Raw genomic sequence first — 12,154 nt, forward strand, 5'->3', positions numbered from 1 at the left:
ATATAAAAGAGTCCTTGATACTAATGGGAAAATGTAACGGGTTTACTCTCCAACAATATATGTCAAAATTATCAAATGTTTGACATCCAGTAGCCGATTATTAATAAATCAATGTGTTCTAGTGGTGTCGTTAAACAAGATAAACTTTAACTCTACCGAAGACTACAAACAATAGCCGACGATTCATTAATCAATTTGCACTAGTTAAACAAAATGAAATAGTTTCCTCTCTCAGTCTAGACCAAAGTGTGAAAATAAGTTTATGTTAGACATCGATTGTAGTTTAAAATAAGTTTATGTTAGACATCGATTGTAGTTTAAAATAAGTTTATGTTAGACATCGATTGTAGTTTAAAATGTGCTGAGGTTTCCACAAACAAGATTACTTTCCTCGCTATTGTAACAATAGGAATGGTCGACGGAAACTAATATTGACCCGTTGCCGTTCATGTAAGGCGTACGTGATCATGTGTGACCTGTTATAATAATTTTTAACTTCAATTTTATAACAACAAAAGTAATATTGGTATGCCAATATCTTTATTTGTCAATACAGTAATCTGTTTGAAAATACAAAATACCACAAAATGACAAAGATGTATAATGTACACTGAAAAAAATTATGTTGCATATCTATGTACATTTAATATACAATGTCAGAGGGAAGAAAATAAATATTCTTATTACGGTGAAGCACGTACCATAGTCGATACTTAAACTGAGATGAAGCGCGTGTCGGGCAGATACTCCAGGCCGATGACATATATATATACAATGAATCAAGCTAGTACTGAAGCTAACTTGTTGGAATTCATTCCTTTTATTGCTGTATATATTTCTAGTTCTACTTGAAGTTAAATAACACTCTTTGACTGGTCTATGGCGAGGCAGTCATACAAACGATGAATTTTTAAAACGTCTATCACCCGTTCGACTAGTTGAAAACCAAAGCCGTAAGAATAAATGACGCAGTCACCCGTCAGACTAGCGGAAAACACTGGCGGATTCAGGTGGTGCGCCCCCCCCCCCCCCCCCCCCCCTCACTCCACCATCCAACCCTACGATTATTTGGTGGAATATCCTGAAAATGTACAAATCAAAAACATTCAGTCAGCCAAAAGGAGGTATCTACAGATGCGGTCCGTCCTTTTCTAACTTCCTGTGTCCACCAGCTGACAGTGTATGTATAGATTATTACCCGTCCCACTGTTGTAAACTGACGTATTCCTAACTGTCAGGGCCGTCTGCCATGTGCGCAGTGTTTGGTAGATTATTACCCGTTCCACTGTTGTAGACTGACGTATTCCTAACTGTCAGGGCCGTCTGCCATGTGCGCAGTGTTTGGTAGATTATTACCCGTTCCACTGTTGTAAACTGACCTATTCCTAACTGTCAGGGCCGTCTGCCATGTGCGCAGTGTTTGGTAGAGTATTACCCGTTCAACTGTTGGAAACTGACATATTCCTAACTGCCAGGGCCATCCGTTTGGCGCGGACACTTCAAAGCATCGATTTTATGGGTATCAATAGCAATGTTTCCATATGAGCGTCGCGGATCAAGGATCGAACCGCGCTTAAAACTGTGCACGTGGAAAGCGGCTACCTCGAACCGCACTTAAAACTGTGCACGTGGAAAGAGGCTACCTCGAACCACACTTAAAACTGTGCACGTGGAAAGTGATTACCTCGAACCACGCTTAAAACTGTGCACGTGGAAAGAGGCTACCTCGAACCACACTTAAAACTGTGCACGTGGAAAGAGGCTACCTCGAACCACACTTAAAACTGTGCACGTGGAAAGTGATTACCTCGAACCACGCTTAAAACTGAGCACATGGAAAGAGGCTACCTCGAACCACACTTAAAACTGTGCACGTGGAAAGAGGCTACCTCGAACCACACTTAAAACTGTGCACGTGGAAAGTGATTACCTTGAACCACGCTTAAAACTGTGCACGTGGAAAGTGATTACCTCGAACCACGCTTAAAACTGAGCACATGGAAAGAGGCTACCTCGAACCACACTTAAAACTGTGCACGTGGAAAGAGGCTACCTCGAACCACACTTAAAACTGTGCACGTGGAAAGTGATTACCTTGAACCACGCTTAAAACTGAGCACATGGAAAGTTGCTACCTCGAACCTCGCTTAAAACTGAGCACATGGAAAGCGGTTACCTTGAATGGCGCTGCTGACAATTCTGTTATTAATATGGAGGAAACACTGCTGTTGGTAACAATAAAACCGATTTTAAGACGTGTTCGCCTACCGCGTTCCTCGCCCGCGCCCACGCCACAAACTGTGTACACAAAAAAACAGCTTTTCGTTAACCTACTACCCGTTCTATCAGTGAAAAGTATGATATAACACGTTTGGATGTATTACCCTTCAAGTAGTTGGAATTATTACATAAGATTAAGTCAACTTCTTGCGCATATGTGCGACAAGGACTTCGGGGCATACATCCTCCTCGGTTTATTTGGAAACCATACTTTTCCTAATGCTTAAGAAGACACCAGTCAACTACAGTATTTAACAACCTAATATTTCAGCCCCCGTTGATTAACTTCGTGACTAATCCCGGATTATATACCGTGTTAGCCTTGGCTGGTCTGCTCATATTTGTGCCCTCCTGCTTCGGAGTTGGTCACTGGCGATGTCAGAGGCTAAATCCGAAGTGGGCGTGCCTGAACCCTTGTGGATAGGGGCACGTTAAACCCAGTTTCCATTCCATTCATATTTGTGTTATGCTTGGATGCTTTACGAGGGTTTGATTTAGAGGCGACTGCTATGTAGGGATGATTTAGGGAATACAGATACTAGTAAAGTATTATATTGTACGTGTGGTGGGTATTACAGTCAAATATATGTTGTACACGCTTGCCTTATACGCTATTATTATATTGTGTATTTTATTCCACTGATTTTGAGTGTTTGAAAATATATCCTATACCCCACCGCGTGTCATGACTTTTGTAACTGTCCTAAATATACAAAAGAAAATAGCTAAATTCGGCCGACAGTCATAGTCCTGATATAAATAAAGACACGTAAGTTCTACCATATTGAAAATTAATCTCGACTACACGCTCATAATATTACATTACTTTCTAAAACAGTAAATGATTGGTCCACAATGGGTGCCATATCATGTGATTTGACCCATATATCAAACTTGGATAAATCCGGTTCTTGGCAGAAAAAAAATCAGACACGTGCCATGCAATGTGATTTCAGTCATATTAAACTTGAAAAAACCATGTTCGTGGCGGAAAATTAGATTCACGTGCCATATCAAGTAATTTGACCTATATGACATCCAGCTTGAAACATCCTCTTATTGGTGTATCCTGCTGCTCTTATTGGTGTATCCTGCTGCTGTTATTGTTTTCAGTTTTGTCGTGTCAGCTAACTAGTTTCCTTGGTACACCCGTGAAGACTGCTTATCAATAAGAGAATCACGGTGAGTGATGTACCACGTACAGATCAAGCCAATCGACTGCGTTTGTCAACGAACAGTGGCCACAGACATTGTTCAAACAGAGATCACTGGGAGACGAGGTCAGCAGACCTAAAATACAAAACATGGCAATGGCAGATAGGTTTAGAAACATAGCAATGGAATATAGTTTTAGAAACATGGCAATGGAAGATAGTTTTAGAAACATGGTAATGGAAGATAGTTTTAAAAACATGGCAATGGAAAATACATTTAGAAACATGGCAATGGAACATACATTTAAGAGGAAACCGCAGACCGTAACAAATTGGGGGCTACTCAATAATATTCTATTGTACACTAATTTTAAGCAGATATAAACATTTTAAGTTACACCCATTTAGAAACAAAATGTATCGGGCCGAATTTAAAGAAGGTATTTATCCCTAAGTCGTGTACCTTTCCTAATCAGCTTTGTATATTTAGGAATTTACGATCAACTCAAGAATTTAGTCAAGCCACGCATTTTCTAGTTTGCCCTTGTCTGCTTAAATGCATCTAAAATAGATCACTTTTCGTACATTTGACATATTAAGTGTGTGCGAGAGTGAATTAGTGGAGCCTATATTAGTGGGAACCCATTGTGAGTACAACGCCCGTATAAAAACTATACTTAATTTGTGGGAGCTTATTTGAGCTAATTGACCCTATATGAGCATCATCTCAAAACAAGCTATGTTTACCATAGTGGATCCTATGTGAGACACATCTCAAAACAAGCTATATCTACCATAGTGGAACCTATGTGAGACACATCTCAAAACAAGCTACATCTACCATAGTGGATCCTGTGTGAGACACATCTCAAAACAAGCTACATCTACCATAGTGGATCCTATGTGAGACACATCTCAAAACAAGCTACATCTACCATAGTGGATCCTATGTGAGACATCTCAAAACAAGCTACATCTACCATAGTGGATCCTATGTGAGACACATCTCAAAACAAGCTACATCTACCATAGTGGATCCTATGTGAGACACATCTCAAAACTAGCTATATTTACCATAATGGAGCCTATGTGACCACCATCTCGAAACAAGCTATATTTACCATAATGGAGCCTATGTGAGCACCATCTCAAAACAAGCTATATTTACCATAATGGAGCCTATGTGAGACACATCTCAAAACTAGCTATATCTACCATAATGGAGCCTATGTGAGCACCATCTCAAAACAAGTTATATTTCCCATAATGGAGCCTACGTGAGACACATCTCAAAACTAGCTATATTTACCATAATGGAGCCTATGTGAGCACCATCTCAAAACAAGCTATATTTACCATAATGGAGCCTATGTGTGATACATCTCAAAACTAGCTATATCTACCATAATGGAGCCTATGTGAGCACCATCTCAAAACAAGCTATATTTACCATAATGGAGCCTATGTGAGACACATCTCAAAACAAGCTATATCTACCATAATGGAACCTATGTGAGCACCATCTCAAAACAAGCTATATTTTCCATAATGGAGCCTATGTGAGCACCATCTCAAAACAAGCTATATTTACCATAATGGAACCTATGTGAGCACCATCTCAAAACAAGCTATATTCACCATAATGGAGCCTATGTGAGCACCATCTCAAAACAAGCTATATCTACCATAATGGATCCTATGTGAGACACATCTCAAAACAAGCTATATCTACCATAATGGATCCTATGTGAGACACATCTCAAAACAAGCTATATTTACACTAATGGATCCTATGTGAGCACCATCTCAAAACAAGCTATATTTACACTAATGGATCCTATGTGAGCACCATCTCAAAACAAGCTATATTTACACTAATGGATCCTATGTGAGACACATCTCAAAACAAGCTATATCTACCATAATGGAACCTATGTGAGCACCATCTCAAAACGAGCTATATCTACCATAATGGATCCTATGTGAGACACATCTCAAAACAAGCTATATTTACCATAATGCATCCTATCTGAGACACATCTCAAGACAAGCTATATCTACCATAATGGATCCTATGTGAAACACGTCTCAAAACAAGCTATATGTACCATAATGGAACCTATGTGAGCACCATCTCAAAACAAGCTATATTTACCATAATGGAGCCTATGTGAGCACCATCTGAAAACAAGCTATATTTATCATAATGGAACCTATGTGAGCACCATCTCAAAACAAGCTATATTTACCATAATGGAGCCTATGTGAGACACATCTCAAAACTAGCTATATCTACCATAATGGAGCCTATGTTAGCACCATCTCAAAACAAGCTATATTTACCATAATGGATCATATGTGACCACCATCTCAAAACAAGCTATATTTACCATAATGGAGCCTATGTGAGCACCATCTGAAAACAAGCTATATTTATCATAATGGAACCTATGTGAGCACCATCTCAAAACAAGCTATATTTACCATAATGGAGCCTATGTGAGACACATCTCAAAACTAGCTATATCTACCATAATGGAGCCTATGTAAGCACCATCTCAAAACAAGCTACATCTACCATAGTGGATCCTATGTGAGACACATCTCAAAACAAGCTACATCTACCATAGTGGAACCTATGTGAGACACATCTCAAAACAAGCTACATCTACCATAGTGGATCCTATGTGAGACATCTCAAAACAAGCTACATCTACCATAGTGGATCCTATGTGAGACACATCTCAAAACAAGCTACATCTACCATAGCGGATCCTATGTGAGACACATCTCAAAACTAGCTATATTTACCATAATGGAGCCTATGTGACCACCATCTCGAAACAAGCTATATTTACCATAATGGAGCCTATGTGAGCACCATCTCAAAACAAGCTATATTTACCATAATGGAGCCTATGTGAGACACATCTCAAAACTAGTTATATCTACCATAATGGAGCCTATGTGAGCACCATCTCAAAACAAGCTATATTTACCATAATGGAGCCTATGTGAGCACCATCTCAAAACAAGCTATATTTACCATAATGGAGCCTATGTGAGACACATCTCAAAACAAGCTATATCTACCATAGTGGAACCTATGTGAGACACATCTCAAAACAAGCTACATCTACCATAGTGGATCCTATGTGAGACATCTCAAAACAAGCTACATCTACCATAGTGGATCCTATGTGAGACACATCTCAAAACAAGCTACATCTACCATAGCGGATCCTATGTGAGACACATCTCAAAACTAGCTATATTTACCATAATGGAGCCTATGTGACCACCATCTCGAAACAAGCTATATTTACCATAATGGAGCCTATGTGAGCACCATCTCAAAACAAGCTATATTTACCATAATGGAGCCTATGTGAGACACATCTCAAAACTAGCTATATCTACCATAATGGAGCCTATGTGAGCACCATCTCAAAACAAGCTATATTTCCCATAATGGAGCCTACGTGAGACACATCTCAAAACTAGCTATATTTACCATAATGGAGCCTATGTGAGCACCATCTCAAAACAAGCTATATTTACCATAATGGAGCCTATGTGAGACACATCTCAAAACTAGCTATATCTACCATAATGGAGCCTATGTGAGCACCATCTCAAAACAAGCTATATTTACCATAATGGAGCCTATGTGAGCACCATCTCAAAACAAGCTATATTTACCATAATGGAGCCTATGTGAGACACATCTCAAAACAAGCTATATCTACCATAATGGAACCTATGTGAGCACCATCTCAAAACAAGCTATATTTTCCATAATGGAGCCTATGTGAGCGCCATCTCAAAACAAGCTATATTTACCATAATGGAACCTATGTGAGCACCATCTCAAAACAAGCTATATTTACCATAATGGAGCCTATGTGAGCACCATCTCAAAACAAGCTATATCTACCATAATGGAGCCTATGTGAGACACATCTCCAAACAAGCTATATTTACACTAATGGATCCTATGTGAGCACCATCTCAAAACAAGCTATATTTACACTAATGGATCCTATGTGAGCACCATCTCAAAACAAGCTATATCTACCATAATGGAACCTATGTGAGCACCATCTCAAAACGAGCTATATCTACCATAATGGATCCTATGTGAGACACATCTCAAAACAAGCTATATTTACCATAATGGATCCTATCTGAGACACATCTCAAAACAAGCTATATTTACCATAATGGATCCTATGTGAGACACATCTCAAAACAAGCTATATGTACCATAATGGAACCTATGTGAGCACCATCTCAAAACAAGCTATATTTACCATAATGGAGCCTATGTGAGACACATCTCAAAACTAGCTATATCTACCATAATGGAGCCTATGTGAGCACCATCTCAAAACAAGCTATATTTACCATAATGGATCATATGTGAGCACCATCTCAAAACAAGCTATATTTACCATAATGGAGCCTATGTGAGCACCATCTCAAAACAAGCTATATTTATCATAATGGAACCTATGTGAGCACCATCTCAAAACAAGCTATATTTACCATAATGGAGCCTATGTGAGACACATCTCAAAACTAGCTATATCTACCATAATGGAGCCTATGTAAGCACCATCTCAAAACAAGCTATATTTATCATAATGGATCATATGTGAGCACCATCTCAAAACAAGCTATATTTACCATAATGGATCCTATGTGAGCGATACACCCATCCGTCTGAGAGCCAGCATTGCATTGATTGCCTTCTGCCACTTCCGTCTATAAACAAACTTTCTCAAACGTTTTTTGGACAGTGACCGTTCTGGTATCCGACTTTCTCGCTTCACTGATCTCTGAAAACAAATAATACCATATTTAATACCATATATGTAAATATTATTGAAATATATAATAAAATTTAATAGTATCGAAATATGCCCAACACTAATACTCTTACACTTTTAAAATATATGAAACAATAAGCTATTGAATATACATCTGACAACCCTTTAATGTTATTAAAATACTGTATGGGTGATTTCATCAATAATATCTGACTTACCCTCAACCACTGGTGCTCGAGACAGGAGGCGGCAGACAAACGCTTCCTGTGAAGACAAACAGTCACCAGTATTAGTTAGATACCTTTAACACTGTGATTTACACAAGTACGAAGTACATTAAATTATCAAGCAGAAAAAAAGTATACAAAATATAGCATGTACTATACCCCAATCAAAAATGTATCAGTATGGGGAGGGGTATTTTTGGTGTGTGTGTGTGTGTGTGCGTGCGTGCGTGCGTGCGTGCGTGTGTGTGTGTGTGTGTGTGTGTGTGTGTGTGTGTGTGTGTGTGTTACACGTATAGATTAGTACATGTATAATAACAGAAATGTAAACAATTACAGTTATATTTGAGACGGAGAATGTGATTCCGCAAACACCTACATGATCGGATACAGGATTTTACTAGGGAGGGGACGCAATTCTTTACAAAAGTATACCTAGAGAATTCCAAAATGCACTAACATGCAATACATTCATATATCCAGAAACCGCTGGAATACCGACAGAAACAAAACCATTGGTTATATTAAAAACAGGAGCACTTTGAAATTCACGCATCGTATAATGTTTGAAAGTAGCTAAGATAACATGCAACTAGTCGTAAGTTATTTTATTAACTAAAAATAGAATGTTTGTTTTTGTAGATATTTTATAAAATTATACTTAAGTTAAACGATACCACTAGAGCACAATAATTTCAACTATTTGGTAATTTAGACATATAGTCTTAAAGAGAAAACCCGCTACATTGGTTTCATTAGTAGCAAGGAATCTTTTATATGAACCATCCCACAGACAGAATAGCACATACTATGGCCTTTAATATACCAGTGGTAGTGCACTAGTTGGAGCAAAAGGTAGCCCAATTGGTCTACCGATGAGGATCAATCCTTGACCGACCGCGCATCAGGTGAACGTTTTACCATTGGGCAACGTCCCGCCCCTAAAAATTAATGGATTCTGAAGATAAAAACACCTGTTTTAACGATACAAAAACGTGTATATACCTAGGATCTTTTATCAGGAGTTTTGAGATGAAATCTTTAGCTTCTTTTGAAATGCTGTCGAACTCTTCTGCATTGAAGTCCCATGTTGCTGTCGTGACGTTCGCCAGAGTTTCTGCCTCCGTGTCCGCCATGAAGGGAGACAACCCTGATAACCTACAAAACCATTGTCCCATTCATGATTATTAAACTATTTATTAACTTTACGGAATAATAACATCTAGTGGTGGTGATTACATAGTTATAGTGTAGTTAGTGTTTTAAATGCCGCACGTACACACATTAAAGGGATGTCTTAAATAATATCTCATGAGTATGTATTATTGGGGGTGGGGGGTCGAGAGTGAACTGTAATATATAGTAATTTACTTTATACATTAAGGCCTCTCTGCATAGCATGTTATCTGGACTTGTTTGGATAAATGTAGTAAAAACTTCTTTTTTTAAAGCAGGCATATCCTATTTAATTTATTTCGACACGTTCCCGGAAGTACACAATTTTTAGATATTTTAGACAAAATAATGGATGTGTTGCTGACACTCTGAGATGTATGTGATAAAAGAAGGCGTATTATGTACAGGCTCACTGTATACTTACAAAACATAGCACACAACACCAACGCTCCACAAGTCTGTGGCGGGAGATATGGGGTCAAAGTTCACCACTTCCGGAGCCACGAATTCTGGCGTTCCAAAGAGAACCCTAAGATCTTCCTTTGGAGAGTATTTTCTTGCCAATCCAAAATCGATAATTTTTATTATGTTACCTTCCCGGGTTAAACATAATATATTTTCTGGCTGAAAGTTAAAAAAAAATCAAAATATAATTAAAGTTAATAGCAACCACAGCCGTAACGTTTTCGGAAAGTGTTTTGTAGTTCTAAACATAACCACTGGCTTAGGAAGCGGGGGGGGGGGGGGGGGGGGGGGGGGGCAAGGTGGGCATGTGTTCCCATCCCACTTTGTAGCAGCAGCGATGTTTTTTATATATAGTTTACACACACACACACACACACACACCACACACCACACACACGCACACACATACACACTTTTTGACACCTTCCTACGCCCGTGATAACGTGCGATAATTCGGTTCAAAACGGTAGTGTGTGAATGTTCTATAGTTTTTTTAGCTGTCAATTGAAAGGGCTGGGAAGGTGTGTACCTCAGTTGACATCTCCCCCCTGAATGTGAGTGTGCGTGCGCGCAGGTGTGTCTGCGTGTGTGTACATCGTCCTGGTATTTTGTATTATTTATTAAAAACCATGTCGTTTCCGGTTTGCCACTGGATTGCTGTTGTGCACCATACTTTTATAAAGCCTGAACTCGATCTGTATATCAGTTTTATGCCATGCCACATTCCAGCAGTGCACGAGCAATAACGAGTCGATAATGGCACACGATCAAAACGATTCCCGTGGAGGAGGCCAGAGATGTTTCACCTGCCCTGCAGGTGCGACTGATAAGAAAAACATTCCGTGCAAATCTTCCATTATGATTTGTTTGTAGGCGTGATCTGACATTTACACTCAATCTGCAGTCCGCGTTCATAAACACCGGCCTCAGACATGCAGACGTGTGCAACGTGATTGGGTGAAGCCGCGAAGGCCGGGCAGAGTAAATAAAAGATATAATGTTTATGGATACCCCAGCACGAAGAATAACGTCTGATGCTGGGCGCTGAAATGGAATCTGCAATTCTCGCTCATAAACTTCGGCATGAGACATGCACGTGCAACGTGATTGGGTAAAGCCACCCCCATCCCCATCCCTCTTACACAGTCTTGGATGGTATGCATAGTTCGCCATATCAAGAGACTGATGGAGTGTCAAGATTGTTATATTAACTGAAGGAAGCTTTAATCTTAGGTTTAATTAACCAGTATCGGTTGTATTCTAGTTAATTAACAGTTTCTAGGTCAAGGATCGAGGTGCACTGATATATGATGAAAATAACTACAGTTCGTATTGGTAGTAATGTGTGACTAGCAGACAGACAGACAGACAGATCACACGGCGCGGATTGACGGAAGGATATGCTTTATTTAACGACGCACTCAACACATTTTAATTACGGTTATATGGCGTCAAGGCGCGGATTGCGTCAGATGTGGAACACATAATAGAAAGTGAACCACCAAACGTGCGTACAGAGTTGTTTCCACTGACTTAGATACCTTGCTGCTAATCAAAAAGAGTAGCCCATAGCGTGGCCACAGCGGGTTTCCTCTCTAATAATATATGTGGTCTTTAACCATATGTCCCACGAGATGTAAGAGTAATTGCAATTGATGAGTGCGTCGTTAAATAAAACATTCCTCCCTTCGACCTTGGCTTTCACCGATAACGTATTTATCCATACGTTATCCATTATGAGTATGTGCATCGCGTTTTGGCAAGAACATGGTTGGTGTATTTTCGGCATTGTTGCTTTTGTCAACTATGTTCCGTTCCCAGCGCCAGCGACTCCAGTCATTGGTGCTTTCAGTTGGTCAGTGGACTTTACACACTCGCATCGCGCTAACAGACACGGACAAAAGTCAATGCACGGCGTATTCCTTTTTTATTCTTTTTTTCCCATGAAGTAATAGCATATTCAGACATCCATTTGGGAATATTGTTCCACAGGATTGGCAATTGTCCAACAGTGCCACACGTG

General features: G+C 39.4%; 1 protein-coding gene across 3 annotated transcripts in view; it reads right to left on the reverse strand.

The window, feature by feature from the left end:
- Positions 1 to 521: 521 nt before the first annotated feature.
- LOC121381125 (myosin light chain kinase, smooth muscle-like) overlaps positions 522 to 12,154 on the reverse strand; it is a 76,158-nt gene continuing 64,525 nt past the window's right edge. For all 3 annotated transcript variants that reach the window (XM_041510258.1, XM_041510257.1, XM_041510256.1), the window contains 5 exons: positions 10,091 to 10,290; positions 9,496 to 9,648; positions 8,485 to 8,530; positions 8,124 to 8,275; positions 522 to 3,570 (listed from right to left, as the gene is read on the reverse strand). In XM_041510258.1, coding sequence (XP_041366192.1) covers positions 8,135 to 8,275; positions 8,485 to 8,530; positions 9,496 to 9,648; positions 10,091 to 10,290 — 540 coding nt within the window. In that variant the 3' untranslated portion in view covers positions 522 to 3,570; positions 8,124 to 8,134. The remainder of the gene's footprint in view (positions 3,571 to 8,123; positions 8,276 to 8,484; positions 8,531 to 9,495; positions 9,649 to 10,090; positions 10,291 to 12,154) is intronic.

This window comes from Gigantopelta aegis, chromosome 9, assembly GCF_016097555.1.
Source record: "Gigantopelta aegis isolate Gae_Host chromosome 9, Gae_host_genome, whole genome shotgun sequence".
NCBI classification, from domain to species: Eukaryota; Metazoa; Mollusca; class Gastropoda; order Neomphalida; family Peltospiridae; genus Gigantopelta; species Gigantopelta aegis.